This window comes from Canis aureus, chromosome 32 (genome assembly GCF_053574225.1).
Source record: "Canis aureus isolate CA01 chromosome 32, VMU_Caureus_v.1.0, whole genome shotgun sequence".
In the NCBI taxonomy this organism is placed as follows: Eukaryota; Metazoa; Chordata; class Mammalia; order Carnivora; family Canidae; genus Canis; species Canis aureus.
Window position 1 is genome coordinate 9771757 of NC_135642.1, and position 26342 is coordinate 9798098.

Here is a 26342-nt window from a genome sequence, read left to right on the forward strand (position 1 = left end):
AAAGTTAAAAAAATCTAGGATTAAAAAGTATTAAATGCCTAATATATCATAGATGTCCAATATGTTGTAGCTATTATTTTTTATTATAAATATGGATTATGATTAACAAAGGCAAACTCTGAGATGCAATGCTGGTAGGAAACATCAGCATTTCAATTATACTTCACATTGAAAAAAGAGACTTGAAATCAGCCCTTCCTGTATGTCCTTATCAAAGAAAGAAAAACAGGTTGGACAATCCAATATAATGTCTCAGGACAGAAAACAATGCCTTGGTTTATATTGGTTTTAACCTCTCCCATCAATGTACAGTTTACTAAACTATCTTAAATACAAAATTTTAGGATGCAGAATTTTAAGATGGCTCTAGGATTTCCACACCATGTTATGTCCACAATTCAGTTTTCTTAGATGGCAAGGGTGAAGGGACCTTACAGTCATAATAAAAGGACAAGATCAGTTGACTAAATTAATCAAAAGTGAAATTATCTGGGTGGGCCTGGCTTAATCAGGTGATTAAACTTTAAAAAGCAAGTTTAGGACTCTCTGAGGTTAGAAAAATTACACTACTGGCCTTGAAAAGTAGCTTCCATATTGTGAGAGATGTGTGGAAGGGTCACATGACAACTTGGAGTGACCTCTATGACCTAAGAGTGGCTCCTCATTGTAGCCAGCAAAGAAAAAAAAAAAAGAAGAAAGAAAGAAAGAAAGAAAGAAAGAAAGAAAGAAAGAAAGAAAGAAAGAAAGAAAGAAAGAAGAAGAAGAAGAAGAAGAAGAAGAAGAAGAAGAAGAAGAAAGAAAGAAAGAAAGAAAGAAAGAAAGAAAGAAAGAAAGAAAGAAAGAAAGAAAGAAAGAAAGAAAGAAAGAAAGAAAGAAAGAAAGAAAGAAAGAAAGAAAGAAAGAAAGAAAAGGAAACCTTAATCCTGTAACTACAAAGAACAGAATTCTGTCAAAAATGTGCACCTAAAAGAGACCCCTGATCTCTAGCAAGTGTCTGACCCTGGTTGAACCCTTGATTGCAACCCATGAGACTCCTGACATACAGACACAGTAAGATAATAAAAGCATGTTTTCCTAACCTGCTAAATTTGTGATTATTTGTTATACAGCAGGAAAAAACTAATACAAAATTCACCTTTTTCTAATCTTCCAACAGGCTATTTATGTGATGGTTCAGGAAAAGATACTGTCCAGTGGTTTGAGAGTCAGAAGAGAATGTGACTAGGATAAAATGATTTCAGTGAGCAAGACACTTGAACAGGCTCAAAATTTCCAAGCATTTAGGCAGAGTTAGTTAGAATGCAATATCAGGGGAGGGAATTTTTTTTTTTAGAAGAGGAAGAAACTTTACTTCCAATTCTATTAACAAACTACTCACCTTTAGCAATAACTAAAGCAGTCCAAATTGTAGTGGTTCTTAATTAAAGACACAGTAACTTGACCACTATACTAATAAAGCAGTCAAAGTGTTATGAGACAATTTAATTGGAAGAAATGACTCTGTTTACCAGAATAAATAATGTAAAAAATCTCATAGAATTAATTATAAGAGATTGGAAACTCTTCAGGGGGTTAATAATAGATTTAAGTGTAAATTGAGTTTGCTTAACTATTTTAATATTATTTGACTTATTCTAGAATCAGTCCTAGACACTTATGGGTTACAAATATGACCTAAAAACTTAACATCTAAATAAAAAGAAGTTGTAAACTTTGGAAAAGACAATGAGCTCGAGGGTGTCCATAATGGCCTCTTATTTGAAACCTGTACATACTTACCTAAGTAAAATGAGTACATAATTACACATGTTTTACGTGTTATCCCATGAGAAAAAAAACAGGGAATCTGTATTCTTTTTAATAATGAAAGTTAAAATCATCAAGCAGCAAAGCAAAGTTGTAGTGCATTGAACCTGTTATCATCTTTGAAGAAATACACTGGGCTCACCTGTGAAGAAAGATAGCTTAAAGACTCAGGCTCAATCATGACTTCTAGAAACCAGCAAGAAATGAAAAAGTACCAATGAACCAGACACTTTATTTTTTGTGAGCCATAAGCACATGTAAATTAGATCTTGTTCATGAGGATTTGAAATTTTAAATCTGAATGTGTATTTGAGTATGTGCATGTGAGTGTGTACAATTACGAATGCAAAGACAGAAAGGACATATGAGGAAATTCACCCAAGATTCTTTGTCCCTTACCTAAATGGATTTAAAAGCTATGTCAATCACAAAGAAAAACTGATTTGTAGTTGTATGTTAGTGGGTCATTTAGTGAGAAGCCTGTATTTCAGTCTCCTAACTATTCTACTTTACTCTCAATCCAGGTAAACTTTTCAAAAACACAAACACACACAAAATATGCTTAATGCTATCAACTCTTAGCCAGAAAAGATACGAGTCTAACAGAAAACAAGTGAGCTCCATTTTCTGACTCTACCCAAAGTTTCAGCACTGGTCCGATCCACCCACGTTGTTGATGGGGCAGTGTGGATATCTTTGACGGCTACTACTCACGAGGCTGTCCTCATTCTAAACTCTTGTATTTGTAGAAACACGAAAATGTAATTTCCATAAACGTTGAGCAAATGACATGCTTGGCTTCTCTGGTGGTCAAATGAATGTTAAACTTCAATGAAAGCTCCTCCCTAGAGTAATATTGAGGTTTCCTATTGTAAGGGGATAGTTCGGGGGTATAAATAAGGGATTAGTACTGGCTTCACTGCCACATTTTTCTATGCAACAATAACCAGCTTCATTCAAAATTGTTGTGCTATGCAAGAATTCAGGTTCCTTGTAGAAAAATTAGAACATACAAAAATGGAATGTGAATGTGAATGGAACATAATTAAAATTCTCCATAGCCTACGTATTTTAGTAGGATATTCTTCCCTTTTATCTAAGCAAAATATATATCTACATTTATATACATAGCCTTTAAAAATACAATCTCTAACATAAAACTTAAACGAAAAATCCCCCTAGGTAGCTAAACCACTCTGGGTTTCATAACAACATAAGTTGGAGGGTGCAGACAAGAGTCCCCATGGGTCCTCTGAACTGCAAGGGCAAGTCCATGATACAGAGTAGGATATAGTGATATTTATCAACAACATGTATATTTTCATAGATCCTAGCAATAAACATAATACTTGTCACATATTTAATAGGTTAAATTTGTATTATAATATATTGGTACAGTACTTACATACAAGCCTTGCCTCAGGGGCAACTGCATTGGATAGCAGACTAATAAAAACTGTAGCCAAGAAACAGTTTTACAACCCTCCATTGACTTGTGTTTTACATTATGTTATCTTATTGCAGACATCTGAATTAAAGGTTAACAAACACTATTTAATGGTGTCTGAATGAATGTACAGCACATGAATACATGCTTCTTGGAGTTTTTTTTTTTGTAATCAGTTTTGATGCTGCATATGCTTTTTGATTTGGGTTAAGACATGACTGTAAGTGGGTGATGGCTCTTGACTAACTCTTTTAAGTAATACAAAATAGCATGTTTTGTTAGGCTTTCTCCAATTAAGTGCGTTTCCACCATTAAAGCAATCTGTCATTATTTTAACAATGTCATTAACATCTACAATATAATTCACAGGGGCTTTGTTCTTCTTTCAAAATTAGTATCACATACATTTATATAGCAAGCTTGAAATATAAAAACAAATTTAAGCAGCTTTCAACTCTAAGCTATACAAATATTTTTAAATGGGTTACATAGAAGGTATGGCTTTACTAAGAAAGAAAAGCCCATAGAAATTATATATCCATTAAAATGGATTAGTAATATGAAATATAAATTTTCTAATGTAACAAATCAAGAAATGTGGTTTAGTGTACTACTAAACATACTTGGCCCAATGAAAATAATTTAAATTATTGGGCTACTGAAAGTAAAAATCAGTATATGAAATTTATGATTTTTATATATAAATGATTATTATCAATCTCTAGAAATATTTTGGAAAATTTTTAATGCATAAAAATAATATATTAAGTGCCTAATAAAAAAGATAATTTTTATTAGCATATTAGATGGTAATACTCAACTTTAAATAGCTAAAATACATCTTATTTACTACTGTGGCTTCAGTAAATAGAGTAAGATTCAATTACAATAAAGGCAAGGAGAAGGCTGAAGTTTACAAAATAGGGTAGAGATTCTGTTCCAAGAAGAGTACATTTTTCTACATTCAGAATATATAGAGAGAAATATATATACTCTATATATTTTGTTATATGTACAAAAGTACATATTATTGTACTTTTGTGTCATAGATTGGTATATATTTATTAACAATTACCTAAGGTTATCAGTATTATAGTCTCAGCTCAACAAAATTTTCATCACTGATAATTAGGTTACAAATAAAATGTCAGATGAAACTTAACTAAATGCATAGAGACATTATAATCATTTTATGGATCATAGAAATCTCTGGACTTGACTTGCTCTCTCTTGTAACAGCTGTTAGAATAATTTAGTACACATTATAGATATTTGGAGTTAACGTCTTTTCTCCCTTAATAAAGTAAAGATTCTTTAAAGTAAGGATTAATATTCTTTGTCTTTCCCAAACTCTCACAGACTGTAGCCCGGCATCTTGCACATTACAAATACCAAGTTAATAATCGTTCTGTAATTTTCTTATATATAACATGTCCAAAAATAATGCATTTACCTTAATGTTTCCAATCATCTACCTTCCTGAAAGAAAAACCAGGGAGTCATCCATTGTTCTTGCTCTATAGTCTCAAATTCAGTCAAAATCCTGTTTCAAATTCTAAAAATTTCTCAAATCCTTTTTTTTCTTTCCCCACTGCCACATTTCTCGCTAAACCCCTTTTTCCTAGCATCCACCCCAACAGTTCGGTCGCTCAGTATCTTTCTGATGTTAACACTTGTGTGTATTTGAGTTCTATTTCCTGGGTCCAAAAACATAATAGTCTGTGGTACTGAGGTAAATTTGGTTCAGCCCATCGAGAATTTGTGAGTACCTCCCAAATTTGCTCCACAGTAACCATTTTGTAATCTCCTTCATCTCTCACTTCTCAGAACTTTGCCTTTTTCATAATTCCCCCATCAGGAGTCATTCGCTGTTTGGGGTAGAACCAAACAAAATTCTTAATGTGGCTTAAAGGATAAACCCCAGACATGAAACATACTACATTAGATAAGTCCAAAAAAAATTTTAAATTTGGAAATAAAAAGCTGGAAAGACAGATGAGGATAATCCATTTCATATTTAAAGGATTATAAACAAAGATTGGATTTGTGCTTTTTCCTCAGTAGGAGGTTTTTTTTTTTATTTTATTTATTTATTCATGAGAGACACAGAGGGAGAGAGGCAGAGAGACAGGCAGAGGGAGAAGCAGGCTCCATGCAGGGAGCCCGATGTGGGACTTGATCCTGGGGTCTCCAGGATCACGCCCTGGGCTGAAGGCGGCGCTGAACTGCTGAGCCACCCAGGCTGCCCCTCAGTGGGAGTTTTTAAGACACAGTGATAAATTTCCAGAAAACCTTTTCTCTAAAAGGTTAGTGGTCCTCAACTCAAGTAAAGTCAATTATTTTACCTCATCTTCCATTCAAAATCTTTTCCCCCTAAAATAACCACCTTAGCAAACAAAAGTACTGCCACAAAAAGTACTGTCACAGTATTATTATAGTGTACCAAACTGAGTTAATGACTTCTGAGGCTCTTTCATGCTACATCCACATAAGCCAAATGAGAAGTAACTACATCTTGAATTGCCTTTTCTTATGGAGAAAGACATAGCATATGGCAACAGAAATTTTACCCTACAAATCTAATGACAAATTCCCAATCTATTCATTCATCTGGCACACATTTTCTAAGCCCTTAACTTGTGCAACAAGCCAATGGACCAGACCTGGCCTACTGCTCACTCTTGATTCTCTGTGCCTCATTAGGGTACAGAACTGGCTTCTCAAACAAGGATTAAGGCAATCAACATATGGCATACATTTTGACATTACACAGGATTCATGTGGAGATTCCCAGATAACAAGATAGCTAGATGGCAATATCATACCATTTGGAATCAGAAGACCACAATCTAAACCATATGTTAGCTTCACACTATTTATTTTAACTTTTTAAAATCATGTAAACTCTCTGACCTTAACTTTTTTCAGTACTAAGCATTATATTGAGTAAGCATGAAGTAAGATAATAGGTAGGTATTTGATACCTGCATGATGCTCTGCGTGATTGCTACATTAATCTTCATAACAATCTTGTAAGGCAGACACTGTATGTACAGATGGGGAATCAGTAGCACAGGGAAGAGAGGGAGGTACCACAGGCCAGTAGTGAGACAGTAGGAGAATCTGGATGTAAACTGAGGTGGTTTGACTTTAGAGTTAAAACATTTTACTGTATAACATACTACCTTCTTCATTACATCATTATGAGGAACAAAAAAGATAAATAAAAAACACATCATACAAAGCCTAACAGACTATGTAAATTTAATGAAAATTGCTTTTTGCTATTATTAGTCTATTACTAATCTGTTAAAGTTCTAATGTATCTCAGAGATTGCCACCAACTTGCCTGTATTAGCAAACCAGAGAATTGGGAAAGTTTCTCATTTCCATCTTTTTTTAAATAAATTTATTTTTTATTGGTGTTCAATTTGTCAACATACAAAATAACACCACTGCTCATCCCGTCAAGTGCCCACCTCAGTGCCCGCCACCCAGTCACCCCCACACCCACCCACCTCCCATTTCACCACCCCTAGTTCGTTTCCCAGAGTTAGGAGTCTTCCATGTTCTGTCTCCCTTTCTGATATTTCCCACTTATTTTTTTCTCCTGTCTTCTTTATTCCCTTTCAATATTTTTTATATTCCCCAAATGAATGAGACCATGTAATGTTTGTCCTTCACTGATTGACTTACTTCACTCAGCATAATACCTCCAGTTCCATCCACGTTGAAGCAAATGATGGGTATCTGTCGTTTCTAATGGCTGAGGAATATTCCATTGTATACATAAACCACATCTTCTTTATCCATTCATCTTACGATGGACACCGAGGCTCCTTCCACAGTTTGGCTATTGTGGCCATTGCTGCTAGAAACATCGGGGTGCAGGTGTCCCGCCGTTTCACTGCATCTATATCTTTGGGGTAAATCCCCAACAGTGCAATTGCTGGGTCGTAGGGCAGATCTATTTTTAACTCTTCAAGAAACCTCCACAAGTTTTCCAGAGTGGCTGCACCAGTTCACATTCCCACCAACAGGGTAAGAGGGTTCCCTTTTCTCCGCATCCTCTCCAACATTTGTGGTTTCCTGCCTTGTTAAATTGCCCCATTCTCACTGGTGTGAGGTGGTATCTCATTGTGGTTTTGATTTGTATTTCCCTGATGGCAAGTGATGCAGAGCATTTTCTCATGTGCTTGTTGGCCATGTCTATGTCTTCCTCTGTGAGATTTCTCTTCATGTCTTTTGCCCATTTCATGATTGGATTGTTTGTTTCTTTGCTGTTGAGTTTAGTAAGTTCTTTATAGATCTTGGATACTAGCCCTTTATCTGATATGTCATTTGCAAATATCTTCTCCCATTCTGTAGGTTGTCTTTGAGTTTTGTTGACTGTATCCTTTGCTGTGCAAAAGCTTCTTATCTTGATGAAGTCCCAATAGTTCATTTTTGCTTTTGTTTCTTTTGTCTTCGTGGATGTATCTTGCAAGAAGTTGCTGTGGCTGAGTTCAAAAAGGGTGTTGCCTGTGTTCTCCTCTAGCATTTTGATGGAATCTTGTCTCACATTTAGATTTTTCAACCTTTTTGAGTTTATCTTTGTGTATGGTGCAAGAGAGTGGTCTAGTTTCATTCTTCTGCATGTGGATGTCCAATTTTCCCAGCACCATTTATTGAAGAGACTGTCTTTCTTCCAGTGGATAGTCTTTCCTCCTTCATCGAATATTAGTTGACCATAAAGTTCAGGGTCCACGTCTGGGTTCTCTATTCGGTTCCATTGATTTATGTGTCTGTTTTTGTGCCAGTACCACACTGTCCTGATGACCACAGCTTTGTAGTACAACCTGAAATCTGGCATTGTGATGCCCCCAGATATGGTTTTCTTTTTTAAAATGCCCCTGGCTAATCGGGCTCTTTTCTGATTCCACACAAATCTTAAGATAATTTATTCCAATTCTCTGAAGAAAGTCAAAGGTATTTTGATAGGGATTGCATTAAACGTGTAAATTCCCCTGGGTAACATTGACATTTTCACAATATTAATTCTGCCAATCCATGAGCATGGAATATTTTTCCATCTCTTTGTGTCTTCCTCAATTTTTTTCAGAAGTGTTCTATAGTTTTTAGGGTACAGATACTTTACCTCTTTGGTTAGCTTTATTCCTAGGTATCTTATGCTTTTGGGTGCAATTGTAAATGGGATTGACTCCTTAATTTCTCTTTCCTCAACTTCATTGTTAGTGTATAGAAATGCCACTGATTTCTGGGCATTGATTTTGTATCCTGCCACGCCACCAAATTGCTGTATGAGTTCTGGCAATCTTGGGGTGGAGGCTTTTGGTTTTTCTATGTAGAGTATCATGTCATCGGCGAAGGGGAGGGTTTGACTTCTTTGCCAATTTGAATGCCTTTGATTTCTTTTTGTTCCCTGATTGCTGAGGCTAGGATTTCCAGTACTATGTTGAGTAGCAGTGGTGAGAGTGGACATCCCTGTCTTGTTCCTGATCTTAGGGGAAAGGCTCCCAGTGTTTCCCCATTGAGAATGATATTTGCTGTGGGCTTTTTGTAGATGGCTTTTAAGATGTTGAGGAATGTTCCCTCTATCCCTACTCTCTGAAGAGTTTTGATCAGGAATGGATGCTGTATTTTGTCAAATGCTTTCTCTGCACTTAATGAGAGGATCATATGGTTCTTGGTTTTTCTCTTGCTGATATGATGAATCACATAATTGTTTTACGAGTGTTGAACCAGCCTTGCATCCCGGGGATAAATCCTACTTGGTTATGGTGAATAATCTTCTTAATGTACTGTTGTATCCTATTAGCTAGTATCTTGTTGAGAATTTTTGTATCCATGTTCATCAGGGATATTGGTCTATAATTCTCCTTTCTGGTGGGGTCTTTGTCTGGTTTTGGAATTAAGGTGATGCTGGCCTCATAGAACGAATTTGGAAGTACTCCATCTCTTTCTATCTTTCCAAACAGCTTTAGGAGAATAGGTATGGTTTCTTCTTTAAACGTTTGATAGAAATCCCCTGGGAAGCCATCTGGCCCTGGACTTTTGTGTCTTGGGGGGTTTTTGATGACTGCTTCAATTTCCTCTCTGGTTATTGGCCTGTTCAGGTTTTCTATTTCTTCCTGTTCCAGTTTTGGTAGTTTGTGGTTTTCCAGAAATGCGTCCATTTCTTCTAGATTGCCTAATTTATTGACGTATAGCTGTTCATAATATGTTTTTAAAATCGTTTGTATTTCCTTGGTGTTGGTAGTGATCTCTCCTTTCTCATTCATGATTTTATTAATTTGAGTCTTCTCTCTCTTCTTTTTAACAAGGCTGGCTAATGGTTTATCTATCTTGTTAATTCTTTCAAAGAACCAACTCCTGGTTTTGTTGATCTGTTCCATAGTTCTTCTGGTCTCGATTTCATTGAGTTCTGCTCGAATCTTTATTATCTCTCCTTTCTGCTGGGTGTAGGATCTATTTGCTGTTTTTTCTCTAGCTCCTTTAGGTGTAAGGTTAGCTTTTGTATTTGAGTTCTTTCTAGTTTTTGGATGGATGCTTGTATTGCGATGTATTTCCCCCTCAGGACTGCTTTTGCTGTATCCCAAAGATTTTGAATGGTTGTGTCTTCATGCTCATTAGTTTCCATGAATCTTTTTAATTCTTCCTTAATTTCCTGGTTGACCCTTTCAGCTCTTAGCGGGATGGTCCTTAACCTCCACGTGTTTGAAGTCCTTCCAAATTTCTTGTTGTGATTTAGTTCTAATTTCAAGGCATTATAGTCTGAGAATACACAGGGGACGATCCCAATCTTTTGGTATGAGTTCAGACCCGATTTGTGACCCAGTATGTGGTCTTTTCTGGAGAAAGTTCCATGTACACTTGAGAAGAATGTATATTCAGTTGCGTTTGGACGTAAAGTTCTATACATGTCTGTGAAATCCATCTGGTCCAGTGTATCACTTAAAGCTCTTGTTTCTTTGGAGATGTTGTGCTTAGAAGACCTATCGAGTATAGAAAGCGCTAGATTGAGGTCACCAAGTATAAGTGTATTATCTAAGTATGTCTTAACTTTGGTTATTAATTGATTGATATATTTGGCAGCTCCCACATTCGGGGCATATATATGGAGGATTGTTAAGTCCTCTTGTTGGATAGATCCTTTAAGTATGAGATAGTGTCCCTCTTCATCTCTCACTACAGTCTTCGGGGTAAATTTTGGTTTATCTGATATAAGGATGGCTACCCCTGCTTTCCTTTGAGGACCATTTGAATGTTAAATGGTTCTCCAACTTTTTATTTTCAGGCTGTAGGTGTCCTTATGTCTAAAATGTGTCTCTTATAGACAGCAAATAGATGGGTCCTGCTTTCTTATCCAGTCTGAAACCCTGCGCCTTTTGATGGGGTCATTAAGCCCATTCACGTTCAGAGTTACTATTGAAAGATATGAGTTTAGTGTCATCATGATACCTATTCAGTCCCTGTTTTGTGGATTGTTCCACTGAACTTCTTCTTAAAGGGGAATTTTTAAGAGTCCCCCTTAAAATTTCTTGCAGAGCTGGTTTGGAGGTCACATATTCTTTCAGTTCCTGCCTGTCTTGGAAGCTCTTTATCTCTCCTTCTATTCTGAATGAGAGCCTTGCCAGATAAAGTATTCTTGGCTGCATGTTCTTGTCATTTAGGACCCTGAATATATCCTGCCAGCCCTTTCTGGCCTGCCAGGTCTCTGTGGAGAGGTCTGCTGTTAATCTGATATTCCTCCCCATATAAATTAGGGATTTCTTGTCTCTTGCTGCTTTAAGGATCTTCTCTTTATCTTTGGAATTTGCAAGTTTCACTATTAAATATCCAGGTGTTGAATGGTTTTTATTGATTTTAGGGGGGGATCTCTCTATTTGCTAGATCTGAATGCCTGTTTCCCTTCCCAGATTAGGAAAGTTTTCAGCTATGATTTGTTCAAATACATATTCTGGAACTCTGTCCCTTTCGGTGCCCTTGGGAACCCCAATTAAATGTAGATTTTTCTTCCTCAGGCTGTCACTTATTTCCCTTAATCTATTTCATGATCTTTTAATTGTTTGTCTCTTTTTTCCTCAGTTTCCCTCTTTGCCATCAACTTATCTTCTATGTCACTCACTCGTTCTTCCACCTCCTTAACCCTCGTCGTTACAACCTCTAGTTTGGATTGCATCTCATTCAATTGATTTTTAATTTCTGCCTGATTGGATCTAAATTCTGCAGTCATGAAGTCTCTTGAATCCTTTATGCTTTTTTCTAGAGCCACCAGTAGCTGTATAATAGTGCTTCTGAATTGGCTTTCTGACATTGAATTGTAATCCAGATTTTGTAATTCTGTGGGAGAGAGGACTGTTTCTGGTTCTTTCTTTTGAGGTGAGGTTTTCCTTCTAGTCATTTTGCTCAGTGCAGAGTGGCCAAAAACAAGTTGTATTGGGAAAAGGAGAAAAAGAGAGAAGAGAAAGAAGGAAAGAAAAAGAAAAAAAAGAATAAAAGAATAAAAGAAAGAGAAAAAAAGAAAAAATAAAGAGAAGAAAAAAAGAAAAAGGGGGGGGAAGCAAACAGAAAAAAACCAAAAAATAAGGGGGAGTATCCTCTGATTCTGTATACTGTAAATCCCTCACTTCCCCTGGAACTTTCCAGGGCTGCTTGGTCAATAATTTGTTTTTCCCCTGTGCGTCTAGCTGGTCTTCTGGGCGAGGGTCCTGCTGTGCTGATTTTCAGGTGTTAGCATTTGGGGGAGCTACTCTGCCCCCTACCTGGTGCAGGGCTCAGTGGGGGTTGTTTACCCCATGAGGCCCCAGGAGGAACAACACCAGTGGCGGGGCCAGCTCTGCAGCCCTGGAGTCAGCTCCTGCAGGAACTACTCCGTCTGCAGGGCCTGGAGGCTCCGGGGCGGGGCCGCTGATCTGCTCAGCTCGGGGCAGGAGTGTCCTCGCTGTCCTGGGCCCTCCCGGCCTCTGCCTGTCCCGTGGGGAGGCTGGGGAGGCTGGATCTTGGGCTGTGTCCCGGCGCCCTGTGCTCTGGGGCCTGCGCTGTTGGATTCGGGCTCCCGCCCCACAGCCCCCTCCGGGGAGCCGCCACCGGAGCCCCTCCGAGCTGCTCCCGGGCCCCGTGGGGCGAGTGCTGCAGCCCTTTAGGGAGCTCGGCCGCCGGGGTGTGGTGCTCTCCCTGGGGCGTGGGTGCCCTGTTAGTGTCCCAGGGAGCCCGAGGGCATCCCCGCCCTCCTGGGGTCCTGCTCTAACTCCCTGCGAGCCCCTTTCTGCCCGGGAAGATTGGTGCAGCCCCTGCTTCTCCCGGCGGGTGCTTTCCTGTCCTGGGGACACTCGCCCTGGCCTCAGCCCGGCTCTTCGTGGGGCCCCTCCCCCTTGGAGGCCTTTTGTTTCTTTATTTTCCTTTTCCCCATCTTCCTACTTTGATAGAAGCGTGAACTCTTCCACTGTAGCATTCCAGCTGTTCTCTCTTTAAATTTCAGGCCGAATTCGTAGATTTTCAGGATGATTGGAAGGTTATCTAGGTAATTTGGTGGAGACAGGTGACTTGGGGACCCTACTCTTCAGCCCTCTCATTTCCTTCTTGGTTAAATGAAGAAAGAGTAGAATGAAGAAAGTAAAATACTGCTACTGTTCTCAGGCATCTTCACATAATATCTCTTTGAACCCCAAAACAAAATTCCCACTATCTAGATAAGGAATCTGAGATCCAAAGAAATAAGCAGGTTCTTTCTACCATATCACACTTTCTTATGAGATAGTAGATGAGACATCTCAAATATACCTACGGTGAACTTAGATCCAAAGAAATAAGCAGGTTCTTTCTACCATATTACACTTTCTTATGAGATAGTAGATGAGAGATCTCAAATATACCTACGGTGAAAACCCAGCTTAGTTATGTCTGATATTTACTACAAATAAATATTCAAAGAACATGTACAATTGCTTAACAAAGAAAATGTCCTTATCTGAGGTTAAATTATGAGTTCTCCTCTTTATTTATAGCTTCTGGGAAATAACAGAAATGTGCACTCCATTGGAATAATCAAATTAAAGTCCAAAACGTTTTTCAAATGGCTAGAGGAAAAATTATGATGAGCAGAATTCATTTATAAATCTATTGGAAGGCCATATTGGAAGTAGACCATATAACTGCATGAGACACTTTGCTGGCTTAAGATCAGCAATTTTATCTTCAGATTAAAGTTCATATGTAGAAATTAGCTCCATTTACAGTTATTAAGTTCTTTCCATTGAATTAAGAGAATAAGAAATTTAAGTAGACATATTTTTTCACAGTTACAAAATATACTTTTTTTATTGTTACCTCTACAGTTTTATTTAGTGAATTATTCTTGTTAATTCACTGATGTTGGATACCAACCTATGGGCTTAAGAAAATTAACTTTTACTTGCACAAGCATTCATTCATTCATTTACTTATTTATTAAAAAATCATTTTGGAACATCTGATATGGACAGGCCCCTCAGACAGAGGTTTCAGAGATGTAGGAGGATGTAGCAGACCTGATCCCTGCCTTCCAAAGTTCACTGTATAGTCTTAGGAGTTGAGCTAGGAGGAGAGAATAAAATAAGTAATATTAATATCATGTAATGAGTAATTTCATAGAAGAAGGTACTGGTTGCTTTGTGAGTACTTAATAGGAACCTAGCTTAGTCTAAGGAATCAAGTAAACTTTCTGGAAGTCAGAGCATATCACCTAAGGGCTCTAAAATGAATAGAGTAAGGCCAATAGAGGTGAGGGAAAATGATACGGAGTAGGTGGTAGGTACTCCAGAGAGAATAACCAAATTGCACGTGGTCTGGTTTCCAACAGTGGCCTTGGTAAATACTATTCACCAGGACCTATCGTAAGGAATAATCTTTTAACTGCAGAAAAATTATTTTAGTAGAATCACCATAGTAAATACAGAAGCCATGATTTGAATAGCATTCCGAACTGTAGTTCAACAATATATGGTCTTAAACTTGGACTGAGCATAACTGTCAATACTAAGTGATTTATTATCACCTTTAGAAAATAAGGCATCATGTTCTATTAATTGGCATGCCAAGTACTTGATAGCACCAGATATCATGGTTAATGCAAATGATTATTTTTACTGCGAGTTTAATTAATAAACTCCATATTGGGTCTCCATATTGATGTAATTAAAACTGCAGTGGCATATGAAATACATCACCCAAATAAAGTACCATAAGATTTACTCTATTAAGATTTGTAAGCGATCTAAGTAATTACAATTGGCATTATTTTATTCTACGTAAGTTATTTCTCTAAAGAAATCAGTCTCTGCATATATGTGTTGGACATATTATCATCAAGTATTTCATTATTTTCGTGGACAAAATTGTTCCTCAGGTAGAATATCAACATCACAGGTAGGAGCAAACATTTGTTCAATATTTAAATTTAGTAGTTCTCATTGCCCATTATCTATCTATTAAGAATTACAAGTTCCAGTTTAATGGAGAATTCCATATTTATTGCATGCTTTATAATACTATTGTTTGTTATCCTTAGCCTTCAACAAACTGATTAAACCCTTCAGTATACTCATCATGCTATTTTTACCTACTGACTTCACCTCTAGTACAGTGTAATTTTAAGAAAGTAAATTGAAGAGTATCATTTATTATTAACTTTGATCAATATATATCCTCTGTGCTTATAACTCTCTGACATGCACAGGTAAACGTACATAATTTCCATTCTATTTAAGGAATTGAGACTTGGAATGGTTAAATAATGGTGGTGTACAACTTAAAGCCAAACAAATGATCCAAAGTCTGCAATAATAATCCACACACTCCTAACTCTCAGGTGTTAAAAGAGTTTCTTTAAAATGAAGTTATTTGATTTTTTAATGGGTAACAAAAATAAATACATGAAACATAGTAAGCCCCCAAAATACTATCTTGTGTCCCTTAAGTTCTGACCAGCTCCCATCCATATTCCATAGAGCAAAAGAAAATAAAGTCCAACAATAATTTTGAAACATTGCATTTTACTTCTGGTTAGTAAAACTGTAGCAATAAAGAAATATTTGCAACATAATATTATGGAAATATAGTAAATTCATCGTAGGGTCATTTTACTGAAGAAGCAGTTTTTTCAAAGTAAATAGAGATAAAATAACAGATGTATAATAAAATGAAACCACACACTTTATTTGTTCTTATTCTGATTGCCCACATGGTCTGCTACAAGATTATGTAACTACTCCCTGTTCTGGTTACCTCTGAGCAGATCACTAAACAAAATTATTATATCCAGTGGCTATTTTTAATGTAGAGAATGAATCCTTTATTCACAGAGAATAGTTGAAGATTTCAGTCCTAAACTTGTAATGTTTTTGCTTATGCAATATCTATGACTACTCAAAAGCTCAATCATAGTTTCCAATGCACTCTTTCAAATCTTTTTCACATCTATGAACTAAGTTTTTCTTCATGCCTCTGGGAAGTAATTAAGATTATTCCTACTTTGCAAATAGGGAAATAGTCACAAATTGATGTAATTCATTTAACTGCACAGACTTTCAAACAAGATGGTACCTTATAAAAAAAAAAAAAAAGACTAACTGCCTCTTTTCAAAATTGTCATTGAAATAGATACCCAAGGATAAAAATAGAGAGCCTATATCAGCTTTGGATACTGTCCATGGAGACATCATACATCAGAATTCCTGAGTGGTCTGCTACTGTAGACATTACTGGAATGAAGAAGAGTCACCTCAACCCATCCATAATCACTATACACCATCTAAACAGTGAGTAGATGGAATCCCAACAGAAATTCATAAACACCTTCTAATTTGATTAGGTGAGGATAACTAGAGACTGCTGTGAGCAGGGATCAGATGACAAAGCTTTTTCTCCTACTATGCCCTTCCAAGAATGAAAGTACTGTCATAGCTGGCTTCTGCAGAGGACAGGTACAGTGAGTTTAAACATAGCCTAATCATTTTGCAATTGCTCTATTTAAATAATGACACATATTTTACCCCTTCATATCGATCTACTTCTCAAAACATCAACATATTTTCATATGCCAAGAGTTGGGGTTTTTTTCCTATTTGCTTGCGTAGGGATGGGGGGGGCTTCTCTATGTAGATTTTGTCTGAAAAATGTGATTCTATGTTTAACTCTTCCTTTTAGGTCCAGATGAAGGGATAAGGAGAAAGTTAGTAGTTAGCTATAGTTTTACTTAAGTCAGAAATTCAATAACCCAAATGGGGAACATCCTAGAATTGAGCTTGAGTACTGCTCCTATTTGGGGGAGGGGGTGGTGTTGTTATGGTTACCTTCTGCTAGGTAAGGAATATGAAAGGCAAATAAAACACACACACATATACACACACACATACCCCAAAGCAATAATAGGAATTCCTAAATTTAAGAGAAATAGAGAACAACTAGAGGAGAAATTAAGCAAGGAGGAGGAAGAAAAAGTTTCTGAACAAAGATATACCTGGCCAAATATTCAAAATACCAATACCAAAGATCTGAGATTTGGATGGGAGGAATCCCAATCACAAAGAAGACAGAAGAATCAGGTAGTGAGAAAAATATCAGTTGGTTAATAAAGCTGATTTGAGAACCTGGCTTAAATCTTAGACTACAACAGTGTTCCCAATAGGTTAACCCTGAGTCAGGCAGATAGACCCATACAGTCACTAGCACAACTGTGTGACTGCAGGCTTCCAGCCTGCATAGGGGCTGGCACTTACCACAGGGATCAGAGAACACTGGACAACTGGACAAGTATCCTCTGTGCAAGCAGCAGCACTAAAGAGAGAGAGAGAGAGATGTTCAGAAGGATCTGACCATCATTTGCTGAACTCACAAACAAACAAGTAACTTCTTCCAGGGAATGTAGAAAATGCGCTTGTTCAAGGGGACCAAAGGTGCTACCAAAGATCTCTTGTGGATCCCTGAAGCAAGGAGATAGTACTTCTTACCCCCCCATTCACACAGATCCTATGCAAAATAGATTAAAAAGATCTACTAGATCTACTTTCTTGGAATTACATAAAAGGGTAGGGGGATTCATATGTCCAATTCCAGCAGAAAACAAAACAAAAACCACATTATCTCTAAAAGGAAAAAATAATTAAGTTGTCCTCAGGTTTTTTTTTTTTTCCTCTCTTCAACATGAACTTCCTAGGACAAAATGGAGCATTAACTATAGAGTTTTGAGAAGAAAAGTATAATACTAAGCCAAGAAGAAACAGAAATACATTGTCAGGCATACTATGAGAACAATAGAAATACACGGCCAAGAACATGGAGCTCAGAAACCTAATTATATTCCTTTAAAATTGTTCAAGGCCATTCTCCAGCTAATGGAGAGGTGGTTCTAATGCACTTAAAAATATGAGCAATTATATTATAAAGGGGCATTGGTAAAAACCAAAAATATTAGTAGATCACAATGCTCTTTGACTATTTCTTATAAATACATCCATCAAATTTCATGCAAATGTCATGATATTGAATATTTTTTTTGGTTAAAGTTTTTTTTATTTTTTTTATTTATCTATGATAGTCACACAGAGAGAGAGAGAGAGAGAGAGGCAGAGACACAGGCAGAGGGAGAAGCAGGCTCCATGCACCGGGAGCCCGACGTGGGATTCGATCCTAGGTCTCCAGGATCACGCCCTGGGCCAAAGGCAGGCGCCAAACCGCTGCGCCACCCAGGGATCCCATGATATTGAATATTGAAAGAGGAAATATATATTCTAAAAATGGGGCAGCCCGGGTGGCTCAGCGGTTTAGTGCCTGCCTTCAGCCCAGGGCGTGATCCTGGAGACCCGGGATCGAGTCCCACCTCGGGCTCCCTGCATGGAGCCTGCTTCTCCCTCTGCCTGTGTCTCTGCCTCTCTCTCTCTCTGTGTCTCTCATGAATAAATAAATAAAATCTTAAAAAAAAAACATATAAAAACAAATGGCCTATATTCCAGCAAGGAAGATAACCAAACAAATCAAAACAAAAGCAAAATATGTTGTGGTGGTGGTGGTAATAGTGAGTAGAGGATTTCAGAAACCACATTATTAAATTCCATGACAATAGGAAGAAAGAAATGACATGGCTCCCAACATTATAATTACAAAGTGAAATCATAATATTTTTAAGAAAAATTTATCTTTAAGAAACCCTGTTAACTCACTATGGAATCATTAACATTAGTTAATACCCTTTTTGTACCACTATTAATTTTCACAATAATACATTTATCTACAAATGTTTTGTAGTTTTTAAACAACAAAGCCACACAAATAGTCTTATGTGAAAAACAGGAGTTACTAAACAATTTATTAAAAATAAGAGTATTTGTACCTTTTATAGCAGTCTAACACTTGAAGAAAAATGGATATTTTTGAGACATTACTTAGCCCTTTCAAATTGAACTGAAAGTTGATTTCTATTTCTGGAAAAAAAAATGAATACTTCCAGTCTTATGGGGCTTCTGTCACAGACTGAATGTTTGTGTCCCACCAAAATTCTTATGCTGAAACCCTAACCACAAGGAGATGGTATTTGGAGGTAGGACCTTTGGGAAGTGATCAGTACCTGAGGGCAGAGACCTGATGATGGGATTAGTGCCTTTAGGTAAGAGGCCCCCAGAGAGTTCTCTTGCTTTCACCGCCTTGTGGGAACACAATAAGAAGTGGCTGTCATCTATGAGCCAGGAAGCAGGCAGGTCCTTGCCAGATAGCAAATAGGACTATGCCCTGATATTAGACAGAATTGTGAGAAAAAAATGTTTGTTGTTGAAGTTCCCCACCAGTCTATGATACTTTTGTTAAAAACAATCTGAACTAAGACAGTTTCAATATCTTCCTTCCAACCAGCAACAATAGATTTGAATATGTGATACAAATCTCATCATAGGAGTAACAAACATCATAATGTACCCGGGAATAATATTAAAACTTTTATACAGAAAACTATGTATTTTTACTAAAGGACAAAAAAGGAGACTGACTAAAGAGAAATACTCCTTCCACTGATGTGATGATCTCATATTGCAAATGTCAGTTTTTCTTTCCAATTCAATCTATAAACTCGATACATCCCAAAATAGTGTGTGTGTGTGTATGTGTGCTACACAGGAAAAAAACGATAACTGGGTAGAGATTGGAATTCAATATGGTAAATCAGGTGGATTTATCTTTACTTTAGTAATTTGTTTTATACAGAGAAGTGTTCAGGTATTAAGTATGTAATTAACAACTAATTTAGGGCAGAGCGAGATGGTGGAGCAGTGCAGGTGCCTCACCTCACCTGGCCCCACCAACTTACCTAGATAACCTCAAATCGACCTGAAAACCTATGAACTCGACCTGAGATTTAAAGAGAGGACAGCCGAAACGTGCAGAGAGAAGGCTTTTCGCTTCTAACAAGGTAGGAAGGCAGGGAAAAACAAAAGAATCCAGTGGGGGAGGGGCCCGCGAGGAGCCGGGCCAAAGGGTGGGGGGCGAAGGGGGCGCCGAGAGCCTCTGGGACGGGAGAGCCCTGCCCCGGAGAAGCAGGAACTTTAAAAATCCACACTGGATTCTTCCCGGGTGGAAGGGGCTCGGCAGGGAAAGCGGGCAGAACCGCAGGAGGGGCCGCGGAGCCTCCAGTCTCTCGGAGTCACTAACAGAGGAAGTGGCCGGGGGGAGAGCGCCCCCCACACAGAGGGCCGATCTCGGTAAAGGGCTGGAGCCCCGCACCCGATGGGGCCTCGGGGAGGAGCCGGTCGGTCAGGCGGGGCTCCAGACAGAGGGGGCTGTGCCCTGCTGCCTTCTGGGCCGCGCCCGGGACCCGGATTACAGCAGCACAGGCCCCAGATCCCAGGGCTCCGGGGGACACAGCCCAGGATCCTGTGCTCCCCCGGGACGGGCGCACAGGAAGGAGATAACTCTCCTGCCACCGGGGGCCCCCAACCTGTGCAGAGAAGCGCCCCTGCCCCGGGAGCATCCAGGCCAGTGCAGACTGGGAGCTGCGGTAGTTACTGCGGGAGCTGACTCCAGGGCTGGAGAGCTGGCCGCCGCCACTGTTGTTCCTCCCTGTGTCACCGTGTGCCTGGGACGGAGTGGGGCCTCCAGGCAACAGGGGCCTTACAGGGTAAACAGCTCCCACTGAGCCACCTGGTAGGGGGCGGGGCAGCTCCCCAGGTGCACACACCTGAGAGTCAGCACAGCCAGCCCCTCCCCCAAAAGACCAGCTGGAAGGACAAGGGAAGAGCAAGTTCTTGACCCAGCAGCGCTGGAAAGCTTCAGAGGAAGTCAAGGAATTTACAGTATATAGAATCAGAGAGTACCCCTACTTTATTTTTCTTCTTCCTTTTTCCAGTACAACTCATTTTTATATCAGACTGTAAATTTCCAATTTTTTTCTCTTTTTCACCTTAACTACAATATTTTACCACCTCTTAATTTTTAAGATTCCTCCTTTTTGACTTTAATATTTCTACAATTACAGTTCCTAGATATATTTTCTACTTCCAGATTCTCTTCAACATATCAATTTTGGGAGATATACAACATATGTGTTTTCTGTTCTGTGTTTTTTGCTTTCTCTGCCTCATTTTGTTCTATAATGGTGTAAGTTAATACCTTCTAAAACATGACCAGTATGCACCCAGAACCAAGTGGTATACCGTGCTGGTTCATTTTGTGAGACTCCTCATTCCCATTCTGCCCCCCTCTTTTATCTCATTTATGTTTTGGTGGTCAATGTTGGGGCCCTCTACAAGTATTTCTAGTTTATATAAATTTAGGACTGAGCACATTCTAACATATAGAACTTAATATACTCAGAACCAAGAGGATCACCCTCTAGGACCCCTCAGGTAGACAACATACTCACTCCACTACAACTTCGTCACCACCACTACCACCATCTCCCAGTACCCCCCCCCTTTTTTTTTTCTTTTTCTTTTTCCTCTCTTCTTATTTAAGATTCCTGGCCTTTTATTTTTTACTACGTTATTTAAAAATTTGTTTTTCACTTTAGTGGTCCTTTTCTTTTATTTCTTCTGATTGTTGTTTGCAATTACTAGTCTCTGACCTTGGCAGAATCATTTAGGGTGAAATTTACTTAGGTTGTGGTTGATATTCTTGACGCAGCCACTCAGCACTGAGCAAAATGCCTAGAAAGAAGAACTCACCACAAAAGAAAGACTCAGAAACAGTACTCTGACACAGAGTTACAGAATTTGGATTACAATTCGATGTCAGAAAGCCCATTCAGAAGCATAAAGTATAAAGCTATTGGTGGCTCTGGAAAAAAGCATAAAGGATTCAAGAGACTTCATGACTGCAGAATTTAGATCTAATCAGGCCAAAATTAAAAATGAATTAAATGACATGCGATCCAAACTGGAGGTCCTAATGATGAGGGTTAATAAAGTAGAAGAAAGAGTGAGTGACATAGAAGACAAGTTGATGGCAAGGAAGGAAGCTGAGAAAAAAAGAGAAAGCCAATTAAAATACCATGAGGAACGGCTAAGGGAAATAAATGACAGCTTCTGAAGGAAAAATCCATGTATAGTTGGGATTCCCGAGTACGCTGAGAGGGGCAGACGGCCAGAAAGCATATATGAACAAATCATAGCTGAAAACTCCCTAATTTGGGGAGGGAAACAGGCATTCAGATCCAGGAGATAGAGAGGGCCCCACAAAAATCAATAAAAACCATTCAACACCATGACATTTAATAGTGAAACTGCAAATTCCAAAGATAAAGAGAAAATCCTTAAAGCAGCAAGAGACAAGAGATCCCTAACTTATATGGAGAGAATTAGATTAGATTCACAGCAGACCTCTCCACAGACCCTGGCAACCAGAAAGGTCTGGCAGGATATATTCAGGGTCCTAAATGAGAAGAACATGCAACCAAGAATACTTTATCCAGCAAGGCTCTCATCCAAAATGGAAGGAGAAATAAGAGCTTCCAAGATAGGCAGAAACTGAAAGAATATGTGACCGCCAAACCAGCTCTTCAAGAAATATTAAGGGGGACTCTGTAAAAGAAAGAGGAAACCCAAAGAAATAATCCACAAAAAACAGGGACTGAATAGGTATTATGATGACCCTAAATTCATATCTTTCAATACTAACTCTGAACGTGAATGGGCTTAATGATCCCATCAAAAGGTGGAGGGTTTCAGACTGGAAAAAAAAAGCAAGACCCATCCATTTGCTGTCTACTAGAGACTCATTTTAGACCTAAGGTCACCTCCAGCCTGAAAATGAAAGGTTGGAGAACCGTTGGCATTCAAATGGTCCTCAAAAGAAAGCAGGTAGCAATCCTCATACCAGATAAAGTTTATCCCAAAGACTGTAGTAAGATATGAGGAGGGACAGTATATCGTACTTAAAGGGTCTATCCAACAAGAGGACCTAACAATCATGAATAGTTATGCCCCTAATGTGGGAGCTGCCAAGTATATCAATCAATTAATAACCAAAGTAAAGACATACATAGATAATAATACACTAATACTGGGAGACTTCTACATGGCACTTTCTGAAAATGACAGATCTTCTAAGCACAACATCTCCAAAGAAACAGAGCTTTAAATGATACACTGACCACATGGATTTCACAGATATATACAGAACTTTACATCCAAATGCAACTGAATACACATTCTTCTCAGGTGCACATGGAACTTTCTCTAGAATAGACCACATACTGGGTCACAAATCAGGTCTCAACCAATACCAAAAGGTTGAGATTGTACCCTGCATATTTACAGACCATAATATTTTGAAACTTGAACTCAATTTCAAGAAGAAATTTGGAAGAAACTCAACATGTGGAGGTTAAAGAGCATCCTGCTAAAAGATGAAAGTATCAACCAGGAATTTAGAGAAAAATTAAAAAGATTCATTGAAACTAATGAGAATGAAGATACAACCATTCAAAATCTTTGGGATACAACAAAAGCACTTCTGAGGGGGAAATACATCGCAATACAACCATCCCTAAAAAATTGGAAAAAACTAAAATACACAAGCTAACCTTCACCTAAGGGAACTGGAGAAAGAACATCAAATAAAACCTACACCAGGCTGAAGAAGAGAGTTAATAAAGATTTCAGCAGAACTCAATGAAATAGAGACAAGAAGAACTGTGGAAAAGATCAACAAAACCAGGAGTTTGTTCTTTGAAAGAATTAATAAGATAGATAAACCATTAGCCAGCCTTATTAAAAAGAAAAGAGAAAAGACTTTAATTGATAAAATCACGAATAAAAAAGGAGAGATCACAATCAATACCAAGGAAATACAAACACTTTAAGAAACATATTATGAACAGCTATACACCAACAAATCAGGCAATCTAGAAGAAATGGATGCATTTCTGGAAAACCACAAACTACCAAAACTGGAACAGGAAAAATAGAAAACCTGAAGAGGCCAATAACCAGTGAGGAAATTCAAGCAGTCATCAAAAACCTCCCAAGACACAAAACTACAAGGCCAGATGGCTTCCCAGGGAATTCTATCAAATGTTTAAAGAAGAAACAATACCTATTCTACTAAAGCTGTTCCGAAAGATAGAAAGGGATGGAATACTTCCAAACTCGTTTTATGAGCCCAGCATCACCTTAATTCCAAAACAAGACAAAGACCCCACCAGAAAGGAGAATTATAGACCAATATCCCTGATGAACACAGACGCAAAAATTCTCAACAAGATACTAGCCAGTAGGATCCAACAGTACATTAAGAAGATTATTCACCACGACCAAGTGGGGTTTATCCTCAGGATGCAAGGCTGGTTCAACACTCATAAAGCAATCAAAGTGACAGATCATATCAACAATAGAAAAAAACAAGAACCATATGATCCTCTCCATAGATGCAGAGAAAGCATTGGACAAAATACAGCATCCATTCCTGATCAAAACTCTTCAGAGTGTAGGGATAGAGGGAACATTCCTCAGCATCTCAAAAGCCATCTATGAAAAGCCCACAGCAAATATCATTCTCTCTCTCTCTCTTTTTTTTATTTTTTACATATTTTTTATTTCTTTATTCACGAGAAACAAAGAGAGGAAAGAGAGAGAGAGGCAGAGATACAGGCAGAGGGAGAAGCAGGCTCCATGAAGGAAGCCTGATATGAGACTCGATCCCGGGTCTCCAGGATCACGCCCTGGGCCCAAGGTGGCACTAAACTACTGAGCAACCCGGGCTGCCTGCAAATATCAACCTCAATGGGGAAACACTGGGAGCCTTTCCTCTAAGATCAGGAACATGACAGGGATGTTCACTCACCACTGTTGTTCAACATAGTACTAGAAGTCCTAGCCTCAGCAATCAGGGAACAAAAAGAAATCAAAGGCATTCAAATTGGCAAAGGAAAAGTCAAACTCTCCCGCTTTGCAAATGACATGATACTAGAAAACCCAAAAGACTCCACCCCAAGATTGCTAGAACTCATACAGCAATTTGGCAGTGTGGCAGGATACAAAATCAATGCCCAGAAATCAGTGGCATTTTTATACACTAACAATGAGACTGAAGAAAGAGAAATTAAGGAGTCAACCCCATTTACAACTGCACCCAAAAGCATAAGGTATCTAGGAATAAACCTAACCAAAGAGGTAAAGGATCTATACCCTAAAAACTACTACAGAACACTTCTGAAAGAAATTGAGGAAGACACAAAGAGATGGAAAAATATTCCATGCTCATGAATTGGAAGAATTAATATTGTGAAAATGTCAATGCTACCCAGGGCAATTTACACATTTAATGCAATCCCTATCAAAATACCATGGACTTTCTTCAGAGAGTTGGAACAAATAATCTTAAAATTTATGTGGAATCAGAAAAGACCCTGAATAGCCAGGGGAATGTTGAAAAAGAAAACCAGATCCAGGGGCATCACAATGCCAGATTTCAGGTTGTACTACAAAGCTGTAAACATCAAGACAGTGTGGTACTGGCACAAAAACAGACACATAGATCAATGGAATAGAACAGAGAACCCAGAAATGGGCCCTCAACTCTATGATCAACTAATATTCGACAAAGGACGAAAGACTATCCACTGGAGAAAGGACAGTCTCTTCAATAAACAAATTTTTAAAAAATGGTGCTGGGAAAATTGGACAGCCACGTGCAGAAGAATGAAACTAGACCAAAAAAAAAAAAAAGAAAAGAAAAAAAAAAAGAAAGAAACTAGACCATTCTCTTACAACAGATGCAGAGATAAACTCAAAATGGATGAAAGATCTAAATGTGAGACAAGATTCCATCAAAATCCTAGAGGAGAACACAGGCAACACCCTTTTTGAACTTGGCCACAGCAACTTCTTGCAAGATACATCCACGAAGGCAAGGGAAACAAATGCAAAAATGAATTATTGGGACTTAATCAAGATAAAAAGCTTCTGCACAGCAAAAGAAACAGTCAACAAAATTAAAAGACAACCTACAGAATGGGAGAAGATATTTGCAAATGACATATCAGATAAAGGGCTAGTTTCCAAGATCTCTAAAGAACTTATTAAACTCAACACCAAAGAAACAAACAATCCAATCGTGAAATGGGCAAAAGACATGAACAGAAATTTCACAGATGAAGACATAGACATGGCCAACAGGCACATGAGAAAATGCTCTGCATCACTTGGCATCAGGGAAATACAAATCAAAACCACAATGAGATACCACCTCACACCAGTGAGAATGGGGAAAATTAACAAGGCAGGAAACCACAAATGTTGGAGAGGATGCGGAGAAAAGGGAACCCTCTTACCCTGTTGGTAGGAATGTGAACTGGTGCAGCCACTCTGGAAAACTGTGTGGAGGTTCCTCAAAGAGTTAAAAATAGACCTGCCCTACGACCCAGCAATTGCAGTGCTGGGGATTTACCCCAAAGATTCAGATGCAATGAAACGGCGGGACACCTGCACCCCGATGTTTCTAGCAGCAATGGCCACAATAGCCAAACTGTGGAAGGAGCCTCGGTGTCCATTGAAAGATGAATGGATAAAGAAGATTTGGTTTATGTATACAATGGAATATTCCTCAGCCATTAGAAACGACAAATACC

The 26342-nt window shown here is 38.4% G+C and overlaps 1 protein-coding gene across 16 annotated transcripts in view; it reads right to left on the reverse strand.

Annotated features, from left to right (window-relative positions):
* LOC144302962 (uncharacterized) overlaps positions 1 to 26342 on the reverse strand; it is a 776799-nt gene that overhangs the window by 412660 nt on the left and 337797 nt on the right. For 15 of the 16 annotated variants that reach the window (XR_013369976.1, XR_013369977.1, XR_013369974.1 and 12 more), the window contains one exon: positions 17011 to 17068. Coding sequence is in view for 4 of the 16 variants with exons in the window: in XM_077880547.1 (XP_077736673.1) it covers positions 17011 to 17068 (58 nt within the window). In the remaining 12 variants the exon portion in view is untranslated. Of the gene's footprint in view, positions 1 to 13236; positions 13829 to 17010; positions 17069 to 26342 lie in introns of those variants that run through there. The other variant, XM_077880548.1, reaches the window with a different exon arrangement.